Source organism: Sminthopsis crassicaudata, chromosome 2 (genome assembly GCF_048593235.1).
Source record: "Sminthopsis crassicaudata isolate SCR6 chromosome 2, ASM4859323v1, whole genome shotgun sequence".
Taxonomy (NCBI): domain Eukaryota; kingdom Metazoa; phylum Chordata; class Mammalia; order Dasyuromorphia; family Dasyuridae; genus Sminthopsis; species Sminthopsis crassicaudata.
In genome coordinates this window covers 633,604,728-633,623,190 of record NC_133618.1, presented here as the reverse complement: position 1 = coordinate 633,623,190, position 18,463 = coordinate 633,604,728, and the positions used below count along the sequence as shown (strand labels likewise).

At 43.3% G+C, this 18,463-nt stretch overlaps 1 protein-coding gene and 1 long non-coding RNA gene across 4 annotated transcripts in view; one reads left to right on the top strand and one right to left on the bottom strand.

Annotated features, from left to right (window-relative positions):
- Window positions 1–461: 461 nt before the first annotated feature.
- PRF1 (perforin 1) lies at window positions 462–16,456 on the bottom strand. Of its 2 annotated transcripts, none has more exons than XM_074296525.1 (3): window positions 16,355–16,456; window positions 8,885–9,458; window positions 462–2,846 (listed from the first exon to the last, which is right to left on the bottom strand). In XM_074296525.1, the coding sequence occupies exons 1-3, from the start codon at window positions 16,380–16,382 to the stop codon at window positions 1,718–1,720; spliced, it is 1,731 nt and encodes a 576-aa protein (XP_074152626.1). In that variant the 5' UTR covers window positions 16,383–16,456; the 3' UTR covers window positions 462–1,717. The 2 variants fall into 2 exon arrangements, with proteins under 2 accessions (XP_074152626.1, XP_074152627.1); XM_074296526.1 differs by lacking the exon at window positions 16,355–16,456 and adding an exon at window positions 12,091–12,254.
- The window catches only part of LOC141558792 (uncharacterized), a 37,658-nt gene continuing 33,863 nt past the window's right edge, over window positions 14,669–18,463 (top strand). For both annotated transcript variants that reach the window (XR_012487144.1, XR_012487145.1), the window contains exons 1-2: window positions 14,669–14,737; window positions 16,349–16,486. This is a non-coding gene — a long non-coding RNA (uncharacterized LOC141558792). The remainder of the gene's footprint in view (window positions 14,738–16,348; window positions 16,487–18,463) is intronic.

The following is an 18,463-nucleotide window of genomic DNA, read 5'->3' as shown; positions in this document are numbered from 1 at the left end:
TATCAAAACCTTACGAGATGCAGTAAAAGTGGTAATCAGAGGACAATTCATATCTCTAAGTGCTTACATCAGTAAAATAGAGAAAGAATAGACTAATGAATTGAGTATGCAATTAAAAAATAGAAAAAGAACAAATTTAAAATTCCCAATTAAACACTGAATTGGAAATTCTAAAAATTAAAGGTGAGATTAGTAAAATTAAATGTATGAAAACCAGTAAAATTAGAAGTTGGTTTTATGAAAACAATCAATAAAATAGACAAAGCATTGGTTAATATGATTTAAAAAGAGAGAAGAAAACCAAATTACTATTATCAAAAATGAAAAGGGTGTATATATCATTAAAGAAGATGAAATCAAAGCAATTGTTAGGAATTATTTTGCTCAATTATATGCCAATAAATGTATAATCCTTCAAGATTTAATCCTTTACATAAAAATACATAAGCACACATATCTCATTAGTATTCAAATTTCTTTTAATCATTAATAAATGGTGAAATTTTATATATATATATAAACTAAAGAATTGTTTTAAAATAAATTTCTTTATGATTTATTACAAGTAAATACAAGTAAATTTATTACAAGTAAAGGTTTGATTTGTGTACCTATTTTATATACCTGGGGTCATGTAAAAATTTCTTGAACAAAAAGGGGGCAAGTGGAAAAAAGTTTAAGAAGCTCTGGCATAAACTTCTTAATGCCAATGAGTTCCTTTAAAGCAGGTACTGCTTTTGGTGCACATAGTAGATAGTGAAAAAATGTTGTTTGAATTGAATGTTTCTTAAAGGCAGAAGAACTGACACAACCATCACATGGGTGTTCAGGCAATTCAATCATAAGTCAAAAAGCATTTTTAAGCACCTACTATGTGCTAGGCACTGTTTTAGAAGTTGGATACACAGAGACAAAAATAAAATAGTCTCTGAGCTTGAGAAACTTACATTCAATGGTCAAGAAAGTAGTGAGCCAAATAGAATCAGTTATAACTAGAGCAGGGCAACTGGAGCATTGGCCAAGGGCAGCAAATTTAGAGAATGGTGAAAGTGCTTGAAGTCCTTTAGCCATAGAAGCAATGGTGCTGTAGTAACTAGTTAGCTGGACAAATTTACTAAAATAGGAAGCTATTAGGGATTGAACCCCTTTCTTGCTCCATTGGGAGGCAGTGCTTTTCTTCCACCAATCAAATGCTTTTTTTACTGCTTGCTCTGGGCATAAAAATGGCTCTGGATTAACATAGGATCTTCCTCCTATTTTGTAATCCAAATCTGTAGGATACTGGGCTCAGGGCAGGCTCATCCCTTGGGCTGGTTGACAGCCTTTTCAGGGGGAAATTACTCACTCCCCTGGAACCTGTTTCACTGCTTTTTCAAAGAGCCCTGTTACACCCTACCAGTATCAGGATTGGGTGAGGGCTCAAGGGAGAATCATTTTATGTTAAAATAGGTGATTATGATTATTAAATAAACAACTGAATGTTAAATTTGGATGGGATCTTAGACATTATCTGATCCAATGCACTCATTAAAAAAACCAAACTGAGCCGATGATTTGTTTAAAGTAGCTCAGGTAATAAGGAAAAGAGGCGAAATTTGAATCCACGTCTCTTCTCATTTTAGATTTATGACTTCTCCCATTGCACCATGCAACTTTTTAGTCTATTAAGTCTTGGATACAGCCCTCTTCCTGCCATTTGGCCCTCTTGTTGGGACTTTCACCAGACGGCTCCACTCCGGTTTCCCACGGGTTCCCCGAGAGCTCCTCGAGGGGCATACTCCATACAGTGGCCCCCCTTGAGATGGGGGAGGCATGTGACCTGGTAATGGAACGTGAGCTGGCCGTACTTGAAGTAGCAATTTTCCCACCACTCCCCTCTGACCGGCAGCCGGTCACAAGAGCCCAGGAGGTCATCGTCCCAGCCCATGTCTCTGTCCCACACCTGTACCCTCAAGGGCGCCTCAGCCGCCAGCTGCACGGTCCCGAAATCCAGTTTCACTCTCCACGTGGGATTGTTGTTGTTCTCCACCACAGGGCTCCTCAGCTCCTTGTTGTGGAAGAAGACCTTGATGTAGGCGTCGGTTGATGTGAAGGTGTCTCCCCACAAGTTCTTGGCACTGAAGTTGGACAGCTCCAGATGGGCCAGCCCCTTCTCCCTTGGGCAGCAGTCCTCATTGGTGAAGGAGTTCGCCTGGCACACACAATGGCACGGATTTTTGCTGGATTTATGTTGCCCCGGAGGGCACGGCCTGCTGCAGTCCTTCCAGCGGGCTTTGTGGCTCACATAGTGGCTCACAGCCTGTCTCAGCTGCTCTCTCCAGGGATTCTTATAGCCCAGGAGAAAGTGCAGGGACTCCAGTTTATAGGTCAGCAGGCCGGGTTTCCTGGGGACTGTTGCCAACCATTCTGAGAACTTCCCGGTGCCATCCTGATCGGAGAAGAGCAGGTCAGCTGAAGCCTCATTCAGATTCCCTCCCTCCACCTCCACTTTGCGCTCGCTGTACGTGGTGTGGAAGGAGCCCTGGATATTCTTCTTCTTCTTCTCCTCCCTACATTTGTTGAGTTTTGACGAGGAAACCACATTACCCACGCTCACCTCTGCCTCCACCTCGAGGCAGTCGCTCACATCGTTGGCCTTCAAGCCATTCAGGGCCAACTGGCAGGTACGGAGCGCCGTGATGTCTGTGGTCCGACCCCCCAGCTCCACGGACTTGAGAAAGTGGGTGCCAAAATTGGAGATGAACTGATAGTAATCCGATCTAGTAGAGGCGTTGAATCTGTGGGGCAGAGCTCTGATAGCCTGAAGGAAATTTTGATTCAGAGGGGGGTTCTCTACCAGATGAAATCTGTGAGGGAAAGAAAACCATCAAAGAATCCCAGAGACAGAAATGACCAGTGGAACGTATCTCACATAGTCTTACAGATTCAGAACTAAGGAGGGACCCCAACGGTCGTCAGATCCAAATCCCCTTCCCTTTTTTAGATGGGGAAATTGCAATCTGGAGTTTAGCGGAGGTCCCCCATGTAGCAATGGACAGAGCAGGGATTCAATTCCAGGTTCAGAGCTCTTTCTACTGCTCCTTAGAAGTCTTTTATTTCTACTCTGGTGTGGGCTAAAAAACCCTGGACTCAGGGCAGACACCCCATGTTCAAATTCCAGCTCTTCTATTTTACTCCCTGTGAGTCATTGAGAAAGTTATTTCTTCCTTCTGAGCCTCCCTTCCCTCATTTATTAAATTGGCCTAGATTTCTCTAAGGTTCCTTCTGCATTGAATCAACTGGTGATCCTAGGATGCCCCAACATGGTCCTTTGATCCCCGAGAGGGCAACTCATCCCACCATTGGACAGCTCCATTTGTTAGGTGGGTTTTGTTTTAATTTTCTATTGAGATAATAGATCTCATTTTGGTCACTTTTCTGCCCTTTTTACTTATCTAGTTTTCTCTAAGTAGAACACTTCTCTTTTTTCACATGATTTTCATGGCTCTTCAAATACTTAAAGAAGGTGTCCATAGGAAGTCTTCTTTTTCTCTAGATTAAAAGAAAATGGCTTCTTTCCCCTGCTTCTTATACTTGAAAACCCTCACCTCCTTTTTTTCTGGCTATGTTCCCCTCTAAGATGTGATACCTAGAACAGCACTAGCTGTGTTCTGACAGGGCAGAGGACAGTGTGACCATCACTTCCCCTTTTCTGGATACTTTGTCGTTGTTTAGTCATTTTTTAGTCATGTCTGCCAGTCTGTGACTCCATTTGGGGTTTTCTTGGCAAAGATGCGCAAGTGGTTTGCCAAGTCCACCTCCATTCAGGACACTAATGCAACCTAAAATCTCCTTAATTTGAGCTGCCATATCACCAGGCCATCTATTATTATCTGGAAAGGGTCTTAGAGGCCATCTAATCCAATCTGGAGAGGAAAATATTGAGCCTCACAGAGATTAATTGACTGGCTCAGGGTCATACAGTTAATTATGTGAAGATCTTCCTGACTTCCAGTGCCCTATTTGCTGTACACAGACACCTCTTACTATTCAATTCAACAGGCATTGCTACAGTCAGGGGTCTGTGCTGGGCACTGGGGAAATGCAGACATATTTGTTTGACACATCTCCTGATATCATAGAGCTGAAGATCACACAGCAAGAAAAAGGAAGAAAAAAGGGACCTTACAGACTTTGGCTCTAGAGGCTTTATGTTTCCATTCTTGAATTTCTCAGCTGAACAGAGTTGCTATAATTCCTTTCCCCTTATTCCCAGGTTCAGCAGCTGTTCTCTTTTCCAAATGATTGTAATGTCTCAGTCACTAGAGCTCAAAAAATCAAGGGAAGGGAAGGCAGAACACTGCCCTGCTGCTCTGAGGGCCGATGATTTCTCCAGTTCGATATGGTTGAAAGTGTCCTCAATTGTGTCATAGGATTTCAGTTCAAGGCTTGGCCCTTGACTTTCTGATTATGGGACTTTGAGCAAATCATGTGCCCTTGCTTTGGGTGCTAGATGACTTCCCTCCATAAAAAGTATCATTTCCTTCATAAAAAGGGGATGATGACAGGAGAGAGAGCATGATGGAAAGACAGCTGGATGTAGAGCTAGGGGACATGAATTCAAGTCTCTTCTTTGGCTGCTTATGGCATGGGTAACCCTGGCCAAATCATCCCACTTTTCCTCTGTAAATGTAAATTTTAGGGGCAGCTAGGTGGTGCAGTGGATAGAGCACCAGCCTTGAATTCAGGAGGACCCGAGTTCAAATCTGGTCTCAGACACTTAACACTTCCTAGCTGTGTGACCCTGGGCAAGTCACTTAACTCCAGCCTCAAAAAAGAAAAAAAAATGTAAATTTTACAAGGCTGTAAAATTGGGGTGGAATAGAGCTAGATCATGTCTAAGGACCCTTCCAGCTCTAAATCTATAATCCCACCATGCTAACATAATCGACCTACCTCAAAGGTTGTCCCATACTCAAGGTGTCCAAAGCAAAATTCATTATTTTCCCAGCAAAACCATCCTGCTTCATAATCTTTATTTCAGTCCAGAGCATCAGAATATCTGGGTGGCACAGTGGATAGAGAACTAGAGTCTGAGTCTGAAGCTTTAATCTTAGAAAGTTACTAGCTTCATTACCAGTTATTATTAACTAGAAAGTTACTACCGTGACCCTGGGCAAGTTACGACTTCTGACTGTCCCAGTTTTCTCATTTGTAAAATGAAGATAATAGTAATATCTATTTCTCAAAGTTGTGGTGGAGATGAGATGTTTTGCAAACCTTAAAGTATAATGTAAATATTATCTATCACCATTGTCATCATCACCATCACCATCATCATCACTACCACCATCATAATCATCATCACCATCACCATCACCATCATCACCACCACCATCACCATCATCACCACCACCACCACCATTGTCATCATCACCATCACCATCATCATCACTACCACCATCATAATATCATCACCATCGCCATCATCATCACCATCATCACCATCAGCATCATCATCGTCACCACCACCATCACCACCACCATCATCACCATCACCATCATCATCATCACCACCACCATCACCACCACCATCATCATCATCACCACCACCATCACCACCACCATCATCACCATCACCATCATCATCATCACCACCACCATCACCACCACCATCATCACCATCACCATCATCATCATCACCATCACCATCACCATCATCACCACCACCATCACCATCATCACCACCACCACCACCATTGTCATCATCACCATCACCATCATCATCACTACCACCATCATAATATCATCACCATCGCCATCACCATCACCATCATCACCATCACCATCATCATCACCATCATCACCATCACCATCATCATCATCACCACCACCATCACCACCACCACCACCACCATCATCATCATCATCATCATCATCATCATCATCATCATCATCACCATCCTTCTCTTCCTCCTCCTCCTTCCAATCACTCAGCTTTACAACCTCTCAACCATTTTTTACTTTCTTTCACCCCATGTTTCCAATGGTTGCCACATCTGTCAATTCTGCCCCCATCACATCTCTTGTAATCCCCTCAATGGGCTTGGTCCTAATTCAATCCCTATCACATCATGACTGTATTGCTGTAACAGTTTTTTAATTTGGCCTCCCTAATTCCAGTTTCTCCTCTAATTCATCCCCCACATCACTGCCAAAGTGATTTTTCTGAACTAAAGATCTGACCCCGTCCCTTTTCTATGTTCCTATGATCCCCGATCGATAAGTGTCAGTAGCTTCCTATTATCTCTGGGATGTCAAGAGATCATAAATTTCAAACTGGAATGGAGCTCAAAAAACAACTATTTTTACAGATGATGAAACTGAGGACTTAAATGAGATTGTCCAAGGTCACCTAAATGGTGTCGCTCAGATCTGAAGCCAGGTTCACTAATTCCCAAGCCACTGGACCGTACTCCCTCCTTGATTTTGACTATTATCCTTATCACTTATTTCTGCTCCTTGGTTGACAAGGGGTCCCTGCTCATCCTACTGGGTGGTAGAGTAGACAGAGCACTGAACTTGGAATTAGGAAGACCTGAGTTGGAATCCTGTCTCAGAGACTTTCTCACAATGTGGTCCTGGGCAAAACATTTGGTCTGAGGAGCAAATGAAACAATCTTCTTGGCTGGAAGTCCTGAAGGTCCCAGTGAAGAGTTTCACTACCACATCATTGCCCGCTACCAGCCTCATTTCTCTTCACGCCCCAGACTCCTGTTGCTTTGATTTTCTCCCTCCATCCCTCTTCTAGTTCTGGAAACCTAAGCAAATGAATTCAGTCATTGCTTCTGGAAAAGTGGTGTTTCTATTCTGGTAACTTTTCTAATGAAAACTTCCCTTCTCTTAGATCACCATTTTCTTAGATATGTGGTTCTATGTCCCCCGGCCTCACTGGTTAAATGTCTGCTCTTTGAGTGCAAGGAGTGCCTCCAGTTTTTTGTTTGTTACCTATTGCTTAGCAGCTCTGGTGGTTTCAATGGTTATCCCTAAATAGCCTTCTCTCTCCTAATCTCTAGACTCACATCTCCAGTGATCATTAAATATTGCAAAATGGATGTCCCATTGACTTAACTCAACACATTCAAAACAGAACTCTTTATCTTTCCCCCAACCCAGCCCCATTCTGAATTTCCTTATTGTTGTCAAGGGCACCACTGTCCTCTGAGCCACCCAGGCCTTCTCCTCCAGTCTTTGTCCGGGGTCTGTCAATTGTACTGTAGTGACAATCTGTGATAGTGGTGTGTGTGTGTGATAGTGGTGATATCTGCTTCTTGGATATCTGTTTTATCTTGTTTCAACATAGATGCTCGTATTTTATCTCTCCCATTAGAGCGTGAGTTCTTTGAGAACTGGGACTGCCTTTTACCTTTATTTGTATTCTCTGAATTTGGTATGCAGAGACTCCCTCTGCTTGGTACATAGTGTTTCACTCCTTCCTTCCTCCTTTCCTTCCTTCCTTCCTTCCTTCCTTCCTTCCTTCCTTCCTTCCTTCCTTCCTTCCTTCCTTCCTTCCTTCCTTCCTTCCTTCCTTCCTTCCTTCCTTCCTTCCTTCCTTCCTTCCTCCTTTCCTCCTTTCCTCCTTTCCTCCTTTCCTTCCTTCCTTCCTTCCTTCCTTCCTTCCTTCCTTCCTTCCTTCCTTCCTTCCTTCCTTCCTTCCTTCCTTCCTTCCTTCCTTCCTTCTTTCCTCCTTTCCTTCTTTCCTCCTTTCCTTCCTTCCTTCCTTCCTTCCTTCCTTCCTTCCTTCCTTCCTTCCTTCCTTCCTTCCTTCCTTCCTCCTTTCCTTCCTTCCTTCCTTCCTTCCTTCCTTCCTTCCTTCCTTCCTTCCTTCCTTCCTTCCTTCCTTCCTTCCTTCCTTCCTTCCTTCTTTCCTCCTCTCCTCCTTTCCTTCCTTCCTTTCTTCCTTCCTTCCTTTCTTCCTTCCTTCCTCCTTTCCTTCCTTCCTTCCTTCCTTCCTTCCTTCCTTCCTTCCTTCCTTCCTTCCTTCCTCCTTTCCTCCTTTCCTTCCTCCCTCCCTTCCTTCCTTCCTCCTTTCCTTCCTTCCTTCCTTCCTTCCTTCCTTCCTTCCTTCCTTCCTTCCTTTCTTCCTTCCTTCCTCCTTTCCTTCCTTCCTTCCTTCCTCCTTTCCTTCCTTCCTTCCTTCCTCCTTTCCTTTCCTTTCCTTTCCTTCCTTCCTTCCTTCCTTCCTTCCTTCCTTCCTTCCTTCCTTCCTTCCTTCCTTCCTTCCTTCCTTCCTTCCTTCCTTCCTTCCTTCCTTCCTTCCTTCCTTCCTTCCTCCTTCCTTCCTTCCTTCCTTCCTTCCTTCCTTCCTTCCTTCCTTCCTTCCTTCCTTCCTTCCTTCCTTCCTTCCTTCCTTCCTTCCTGCTTTCCTTCCTTCCTTCCTCCTTTCCTTCCTTCCTTCCTCCTTTCCTTCCTTCCTTCCTTCCTTCCTTCCTTCCTTCCTTCCTTCCTTCCTTCCTTCCTTCCTTCCTTCCTTCCTTCCTTCCTTCCTTCCTTCCTTCCTTCCTGCTTTCCTTCCTTCCTGCTTTCCTTCCTTCCTTCCTCCCTCCCTCCGTCCCTCCCTCCCTCCCTTCCTTCCTTCCTTCCTTCCTTCCTTCCTTCCTTCCTTCCTTCCTTCCTTCCTTCCTTCCTTCCTTCCTTCCTTCCTTCTTTCCTTCCTTTCTCCCACCTTCCTTCCTTCCTTTCTCCCACCTTTCTTCCTTCTTTCTTTCCTTTCTTCCTCTTTTCAAACTGTTAGCTCTCATACTGCTGACTCTCCTTCCCCTGAGCTCAGTGGGCTTTGTTCTGTGCTGAGGTGTGGCCCATTCTGTGAGTGGACGGCCCCAACCCTATAGTAACACCCACTAACCTGTAGTAACCGCACTGCATGGATTCCCTGGTGAAAGTGTATGCATCTTGGTGGCTCTTTTCAGCGGCAAACTGGGCTTCCTCCGAGTGGGATGCGGCCACAGACACTTGGACCTTGCTGGTGGAATGGGGCTGAACTTCCAGGCCCACCTTCCAGTCATTCCGGATGCTCTTGGCGGCCTCGTCAGCCACTTGCACCACAGAGGAGGCCTGGCTCTTGGTCACATGCCGAAGGCAATTTGCACCTTGGGTCCGCCAGTCCGTGATGGCCAAGGGAAGGCGCTGGAGCTGGCCTTCCAGCATATCATTGTGGCACAGGGTACAAGTGCCATCGGGTCGCTCATATTTGTGAGTGTCCACAGGGAAGTAGCCTGTTCGGCGGAGGGTGGTGACGTCCATCCCCTCCCCTGCCAGCTCCCAGCCTGGCACAAACTTCTGCTGCTGGCGGCATTCCGCACGGGTGGCCGTTCGGCAGGGGGCTTGTTTAGGCTGGGCCAGCTGGAGGAAGATCAGCAGATGAAAGAGGAGGAGGAAGAGGAGGGAGGACAAGGAGATGGAGGACCAGATCATCTTGCCTGTGGAGAAAAGAGGAGGCCGTGAAAGAACTCAGAGTCTCTGTGGGGAGGCCGTGAAAGAACTCAGAGTCTCTGTGGTATGGGAGAAGGTCCCCAGACTCTTCTGTCTGCTGTCTGAGAACAGCTCATTATCAGAGGTTCTGTCTGGAGGGAGAAATTATTTGGCTTTTGGGGATATGAAAGTTCCACATCACTCTTATGCATTAAATGGCTGAGCTGAGCAAGAGTTTAAGATACAGAATAAAAAATATTAAGCTGAGAAGTTTCCTGTGGAACACCGAGTTAAAATGTCAGAGAGAAAAGGGAGCTCAAAATAAAAAAACCAGAGCTCAGAAGACCCATAGAACATGGAATTTTAAAGATGGAAGGAACTCTAGAACACAGAGCATAGAATGTCAGAGCTGGTAGGGATCTGCAAGAACAGAATATCAAAGTTAGGATGGTTCAGAGAACACGGAGCAAAAAACAGCAACTGGGAGAGGTTCCTTAGAACCTAGAATTTTAGAGGGAGAACATTAGAAGCAGGCTATAGCCTGTCAGAGCTGCAGGCACCTGAGAACATCAATTTGAGCAAAGAGTGAGACTGAATTAGACTACAGAGTTTCTGACTTCCAGGTTCCCATACATCCCTGAGAATGAGATCTGGATATGAAGTAAGGCTTCAGGGTAGCTAAGTGTCACTGTGGATAGAGTATTGAACCTGAAGGCAGGAAAACTCAACTCCCTGAGTTCAAATCTGGCCTTAGATGTCTACTAGCTATGTGACCCTAGGCATGTCACTTAACCCTGTTTGCCTCAGTTTCCTCATGTGTAAAATGACCTGGTCTCCATGTTGTAAAATCAAATGGGAGACACTGGCACGGACCTCCCGGCATGGTGTGCCCTCATTAGAGAAGGGGCAAAGCAGAACTGAAGTAGCTCAGAAGTAACTCGAGATGTGCAAAGTTAGAGAATCACCCCAAATGTTCACAGGGACTATTTGTGCCTGACCTGTGGTACAGCATTGTGGACTCTTATTGGTCTGATCAGCCACAGTTGGACACACTGCAACGTGACTAACATAATGGTGTTATTTTGGTCCTCTTCGAAAACAAATGATAACAAACAACAAAATGAATTGAAGAAGGAAATGGCAAACCACTTTAGTACCTTTGCCAAGAAAACTCCAAATGGGGTCACAGAGTGTCGCACACAACTAAATAATGACTGAACAACAACATGTAGTAAGGAGACTCTTTTTTTAAAACACATACACTAGAACTTTAAAATTCAATTGAGTATTTTCTCCTTCCATTACTCAAAACATTTTGAGAGCTTCCCTTTGGGAACTGCCTTCTGAGGCTGTATTGTATAATAACATAATAACAATAATAGGACAGGGAAAAGACTGAGCCTGTGATTTAAATGTAAAGAGAACTCCCAGGAAGACAAACTCTCTTTACTTATGCAAGTTGACATCTTCCATGTAATTTGTAGTCTCAAGGAATTACTTTGTCTTTGGATTCCTATCACCACTTATAAAGCCCGGAACAAAGCAGATGCTTAAAAACCGCTTTGCTGGGAGGTTAAGTGATTTTTCTTGGCTGGTGATAGATCTAGGAGGGTGTAGGGATAGCTTTTATACCTCTAAGTCACTGAGGGGCAGACTGGACCATGCATAAAGATCACTGTAGGCTGTGTATTGACTTAGAAAAGTACACATTAACCTGATCTATGTTCTATTGATTTTGTAAAGCACCCTTCGAGCTCTCTCACCAGCCTGTTTGTTTCCAGATATCAAATCTATCTTGAAAAGATGTCCATCAAGGAAAACTAGCTGTGAGATCTAGGAAAAACCACTTAACCTCTCAGCAAAGATTGTAGGATTTTCTTCTTTTTTTTTTATTTAAAAAAATTATAATTATAACATTTTTTGACAGTACATATGCATAGGTAATTTTTTACATTATCCCTTGTACTCCCTTCTGTTCTGAATTTTCCCCTCCTTCCCTCCACCCCCTCCCCTAGATAGCAGGCATTCGTAGGGTTTTCTTCTGAACCACACTTGTCCCATGTGCTTAAGGATACATCCCTTAGAACAGCGGCGTCAAGGGCACGGGAGCCAGATTAAAGTGTATTTGGGAAATACTTCACAAAGTTTTTTGAGCAGTGCCATCTCTGGTAGAATAAGTATACAGCCAGATAACATTCAGTTGGTTGTATTGGTAATGAGGGCAAAGCCAGTTCTTGTCTGGCTTCAGTTCTGACCCATATAATAGGATTCCTCACCTCACTGGATAAAGAAGGTGCTTTGTGAACTTTTTTGTGATTCAGCCATTTTTCCATTTTCTCTGACTCTTTGTGACCCTATTTGGGATTTTCTTGGGAAAGATACTAGAATGGTTTGCCATTTCCTTCTTCAGCTCATTTTACAGATGAGGAAACTGAGGCAATGAGACTTAAGTGATTGGCTCAGGGTTACACAGCTAAAAGCTAAAAGCATCTGAGTCTAAATTTGAATTCAGATCTCCCTGACTCCAGGCCTGGCACCCTATCTACTGTGTCACCTAGCTGCCCCATGAATGCTAGGGAAAAGGGAGCTTCTGATGAGCATGAGGAATAAAAATGCACAGCTCTTGTGCCTTGCTGATACCTGAAATGTTAAGAGAACTGGAGAACTTTCCCTAGCAAATTGGATTGGGCCCCCTCTGGAGAATGCATGGGAGGACATGGACCAGAGGAGCTCAGGATCAAAGTCTATGTGGTTTAGGGTCTGTCTCACTTCTGGACAACAGCAGGCATGTACTGGTAAATATTTATCAGCTCTCTGGAACAAAAACAAGAAGTGTTCATGGGGCACACTTGCATTATTAACATTTTCCCAATCACTTTCTTAAGTGTATTTGTCCAGTGTAGACAATCAACAAAACAACAAACCTTGCCCCTGATTCGTAATGTTTGTCAATTTTTGAGGAGTGAATTCTCACTCTGAACATTTAACGATCGGCTCTAGACAGTGGCCGATTTGAGTGAGCTCTAGCATAGCCTCCAGGTATCATCCATGTCAGTGTGAACATCTGACTTGTTTATTTAAGCTTCACTCTTATACAGCATGATTGTAAATCAAGTCTGACCCCGGGGAAGAGACGAGAACGTCTATCTCCCTCCCTTCTTTACAGAGGAGGGACATCGCCTCTGCTGTCAGACTTGGCTGAGGAGGCGCTGCTTGGTTTGCCTGAACTGCTTTTTGTCCCTTCTTTATTTTTCATTATTTGTTCCAGGTTTAGGGTAAGGGATTGGGGGAGGAATATGTCTGGAAATAAAAGGGATGTAAAAACTCGGGGTGCCAGGAATGATGATGATGAACGTCATCAGTGTGATCTTGTTACTTTGTGACTGCACTTGGGTACAAAAGTCTGAAACTAGCGACCAGTTCTGATGGCCATGTACACACACGACACTTGGCGATCAGGCTTTGGACCCTGCTTTGCTCATACTCCCATCTCACAGCTCAGTAGAACTGTCGGCAGCCTGGGGACTCAGCCCAATGGCTTTGGGAAACTGTCTCCCACCCCTTATGGCAGGGGGAGTGCTGAGATCATGGCTGTGTCCCAGGGGATTAAAATACAGAGGGTGACTTCTATGTGGGGAGGGTGTCTGTGGACGGGTGATTAAAAAGAGCTCTGGATTTGGAGTGAAAAGATCTGGACTCAAGTCCTAATTCTGGCTCTTCCTTCTGACCTTTACCTTCCTCAGCCTCAGTTTCTTTCCTCTGTTAAACAATGAGATTGGTCTTAATGGACTAGGTGGCCCTTACTGGCTCTATTATTCCATGACTCTGTGACTTGTTCTGCTTGCTCTCAGCAGGCTGAACAAGGAACAATGTGTGGAAGATATGAGGAACATATTTCGGCTCCGGAGAAGGAAGGGCTACATTTCTAACAGTTGGAGCTGTCCCTGAATGGACTGAATTGCCTCACAAAGGCCGGCAATCCAAGGTCCCATGCGGAGATTGCATGATTCTAGGTGAAGGACTTTGTTCTGGGAAGGGGCCTAAGCGTATTGGGAGAACCAGAGCTTTGGAATTTTGGCACCAAAGGACAAGCAGCTCAAAAGCTACTGTGGCTGGGGCAAACACCACAAATTGTGCCATCTGGCTAATTTTGTAATTCATGAAGTGAAACTAATATAGGAAGTAATTAAGACAAATCGAGGGGAGAGCGTGTGTGTGCATGTGTGTGGGAATTAGTTACTATGGTGACTTCCAGCTATTCAAGATGAGCATGTTAGGGTTTTTGAACTCTTTAAATTTTAATGCTCTGATACATAACCCTCTTTGTCCCACCCTAGGTATGACTTGTGGATGTGACACATAAGAGAGTGTCTCTTGATTTGGAGATTCAGGAGTAGTAAAAGCATATTTACAGAATCCTAGAATCTCAGAGCTGGAAGGAACCAATATCACAGGTAGAACCATCCTCAAGGAAATTTATGGCACTATTCATCAATTCAGCAAACACTTAATAAGAGCTTAAAATAGGCTGACTACCATCCTGGAGGACAGTAGCTTTGGGGACAGGGAAATAAAGTGGGGCAAGAGAAGAAGGTTCAATCCTGACTGTTCTCTCTGCTACTTGAGTGATTTTTGCCAAATCACTTCCTTAGTTTCTTTCTTCACCTGTAAAATTATGGGACTGGACCTTCATCTCTAAAACTTGTGATCCTAAGATGGTTTAGTTAAGAGACAACCTTCAATGCTCAGGGAGTTTACAATCTAGCAAGGGAAAAAGATTCAAACATAGATCCCTACAACACATTTTATGGTAAGTATTTTCCTGGGGACCGAATCTGTGATTTCCTAAGTGCAGGGACTGAGAAGGAGATCCTCTCTCCTATTAGCCTGGTGAGGGAATTCCCCTAAGCAGGTCCATCAGCAAATATCCTGTAATAGAATCCCAGAGAACTCTAGGACGTACTAAATCTCTGTCTCAGAGAACCTCCTGGGACCCCTTAGAGTCCAGTCAGTGGATCGGCAAGCATTTAAGCATTAAGATGTTTGTGCCAGATCTGGGCTAAGCTTGGGGATACAGGAAAAGGCAAACAACTACAATAACAATCTCGACAGCCAGAAAACCCTCCAAGCCCAAACCAAAACAACTGTTCCTGCCCTCCTGAAGCATGCAAATAACTGTCCGGTACAAGATAAATATGGAGCATGTGGAAGGGCATATCAGAGAGCAGACAGTAGCTGCCTTGGGTCTGGGAAAGGCATCCTGCAATGGAGGAGGAGAGCATCCCAGGTAAGTGGGGAGGGCATTGCAAAGGCGGGGAGGTCAGAGATGAAGGGTCATGGTCCCAAAACAGCAGTCGGTAAGTGGAGCTGGATTACAGGGCACACGGAGGTGTGAGAAAGAAGACTGGGAAAATAGGAAGGGGCAGATGGTGAACCACCTTGGAGCCAAAAATGAGACTTCCTACGTGATTATAGAGATAGGGCCTTAGAGTTCAAGGAGGGCAGGGATAGGAAATAAATTAAGCTGGTTTATATGCAAATGTCATCTCCCTTTGGGGTCCCCCAGCCCTCCTGTATCTGGGGTCCTCAGCTGCCTGGCTCACTGGGAACCTGCCTTTTCTTCAGACTTATTCTGGAGCCATCCCCTTGGGGCTCTGCTGGGACACTGAGGGGTGGTGACTTCCATGGTCGTCCCCATCAGAAATAGTAAATACAAATCATTCTCACTTCTTCAGTCTTTGAGATTGAGGAATAAGATTCTATTTTTAAAGAATCTTCTCCCATCAGTCCTCTGAGGCTGAGGACAATTCTTTTTATTTTATAGGAAAGGGAGATTCATCCTGAGTAATTAGATAATAAGGTAGTGAAGAGAGTGCTGGTTTGGGCGTCAGGAAGATCTGAGTTCAAAACCTGCCTCAGATAGTTACCTAGCTGTGTGGCCCTGAACAAATTACACACTTCTCTCAGGCTCAGTTTCCTCATCTGTGTAATGGAAATAATAAAAGCAGCTTCATCACAGGGTTGTTGTTGCTGTTGTTGTTGTTTTTTTTTAATGAGGATCAAATAAGAAAACATATGCAAAGGCTCATTGCAAACCTTAAAGTACTATATTAATACTATCGATCATTACTATGGAAGCTGTTGCTGCTACTACCATTGCTCTTGTTACTATTACTTGCACTGTATTATCTGCTAACTGCTGCTGCTGAGACTATTTAATTATCTGCTGCTGTCATTACTACTAATTCTGCTATCTCCTCCTCTTCCTGCTGCTGCTGTTGATATTATTACTATCCAGGAACTGACAAGCCTAGAATTTGCCCCCAGATTTTCTGATTTCAAGGTTATATTGTATATGACTATTCAGAATACAGCACTGCCTTGCTACAATTAAAACCCCCAACTGTAACAGTAACTCTCCTATTCTAAAAGGGATCTCTAGTGCTAAATCAGCGTGTCCTTCATCCTGGGAATTACAGTTTCAATGTCTGGCTAATAAGGAGGGGAATTTTGGAAGGGATGGAGAATGGTTTGGGGTTTGGGGGGGTGGTCAAGTCCTTAAAGGGAGCCTTGTAGGGAGTCCCAAATGGGGCTCCTCCTAGGGTCACAGGCTCAAGACTGACATGAGGCTTAGAGGGGATCCCAGATTCAGAAGGGACATGAGAGATCATCCTGAATGATCCCCTCCTTTTTATAGATCATGTTTTCATGGGAAGCCCAGGGAAATGAAGCCGTGCCCAAAGGGCCACAGCTAATTAGTAAGAGGCAGAGCAGGGATCCCAACCCTGTTCCCTCCTTCTGGATCCAAGCCTTCTTGGAAGGACCGAGGTCTCCAGTGGAATACTCTGAGCCCCAGCGTCCAGTTTCCAAATCCCTTCCCCATTTTGTCTCCCTGTAGTCTTACCTGGACTGCTGCTGCTCCTGGGCTGCATTGTCACCCTGGCTCTCTGGTGGGGCCTCTTTTAATAGTGCTTCAGTGACATCATTCTTCCCATCCCACCCCTGTGCAGAGGCTCACCACATACTCTGTCACCAGGTAACCAGACCCATCATTTCTCACCCGTTATTCTTCTCTTTTAGGGGCTGTGGTTGGTCTTGTTTTTCCTTTCTGCTTTTCTCCCTTCACAACCCCACCTCCTGTCCAAACACCCTGTTTTCTGGGGCTATCATAGCCCAAGAGGAAATGAACCAAGAAATTTTATTGATTTCCACTTTTAAAAATGCAATTTCCTCCACTGCCAGGGTCAGTGGGCCTACTCTAACAGGGGATGGTTTTAGTTCTGAGAGGCAGGGACACCATGGCTACTTAGAAATTTTACTACAGCTTTGGTAGGGGAAATGGTACAAACAATGGCAGATGAAATGACAATGGCCATTTTTGTTCTAGTACTGGTGGATGGAATGAGAGCTAGGGCTTGGAACTAGAAGACTTGGATCTGAATCCTAGCTTTCATACTTATTAACTTAAGGTCTGTGACCTTTCCTTTCCTCATCTGTAAAATGAGAGTTTGGAAGAGAACAGTGCTTATCAAACATTTTTTTATCTCAGAATTCTTTAAAAATTATTATTTATTTTTAACATTATTTTCTTTTTAAAATTGTGAGTTCCAAATTTTTTCTTCTTTCCCATTCCTTCCTTATCCATTGGGAAAACAAGAAAATGATATCAGTAATATATATGAAATCATACAAAACATATTTTCATATTAGCCATATCACAAAAAAACCCAAGAAATATAAAGAAAGTGAGAAAATATATTTTAATTTATGCTCAGAGCCCATTAGTTCTCTCTCTGGAGGTGGGTAGCATTTTTTCATTATGAGTCTATTGGAATTGTCTTGAATCGTTGTATTGCTCAAAGTAGCCAAGTTTTCACAGTCTCTCATCATTACAACACTATTGTTACTGGGTAAAATGATCTCCTGGTTCTTCTTACTTCATTTTGTATCAGGCCATATCGGTTTTTCCTGAAACCCCTCTCTCCTGCCATTTCTTATAGCACAATAATATAGCTCACAATCATATAGCTCAACTTGTTTAGTCATTTCCCTAATTAATGAGCTTCTTTTTGATGTCCAATTCTTTGCCAGCACAAAAACAGCAGCTATAAGCATTTTTGTATATATTAGTCCTTTCCCCTTTTTTGGGTCTTTTTAGGTTATAGACCTAGTAGTGATATCTCTGGGTCAAAGGGTCTGCCTAGTTTTATAGCTCTTTGGGCATAGTTCCACATTGTTCTCCAGAATGATTGGACCAGTTCTTAACTCCATCAACAATTTATTAGTGTACCAATTCTTTCTCATTACATGTAGCATTTGTGATTTCTGACAAATGTAAGGTGGTACCTCAGAGTTCTTTTAATTTGTATTTCTCCAATAATATTAATTTGGAGCATTTTTAATATGACTATAGATGACTGATTTCTTCTGAAAACCATTCATATTTTTGATCATTTATCAATAGAGGAATGGTTCTTATTTTTATAAATTTGACTCAGTTTCCTATATATTTGAAAAATGAGACTTTTATCAGAGAAAATTGCTCTTAAATTTTTTGATACTATTTCACTGTTCTTGGTAACTTTTAGTAGAACATAGTTTTCCTGATCATCTTTTATAATTAGATCAACTTTTGCTTTTATTTTGTCTGAGATCACCATGTCTACCTTTTTTTTTTTTAATTTTAGCTGATGCATTTAGTATATTCTACTTCAGTTCTTTGTTTTAACTCTGCACATGTCTTTATGTTTCAGGGTATCTCTTGTAAACAACATGTAGTTGGATTCAGGTCTCTATCCATTCTGCTATTTGTTTCCATTTTATGGGTGAGCTCATCCCATTCATATTCAGTTATGATTACTCTGTATTTTCTCCCATCACATTTTTTTTTTTGTTGTTAATCCCCTTTCTCTTTTTATCCTGTTCCTCCTCTAAAGTCTGTTTTGCTTCTCTTAATCTGCCTTTCCTTTTTTTTACCCCCATCTTTAATCCCTTTCCCTTATTTCCTATCAAG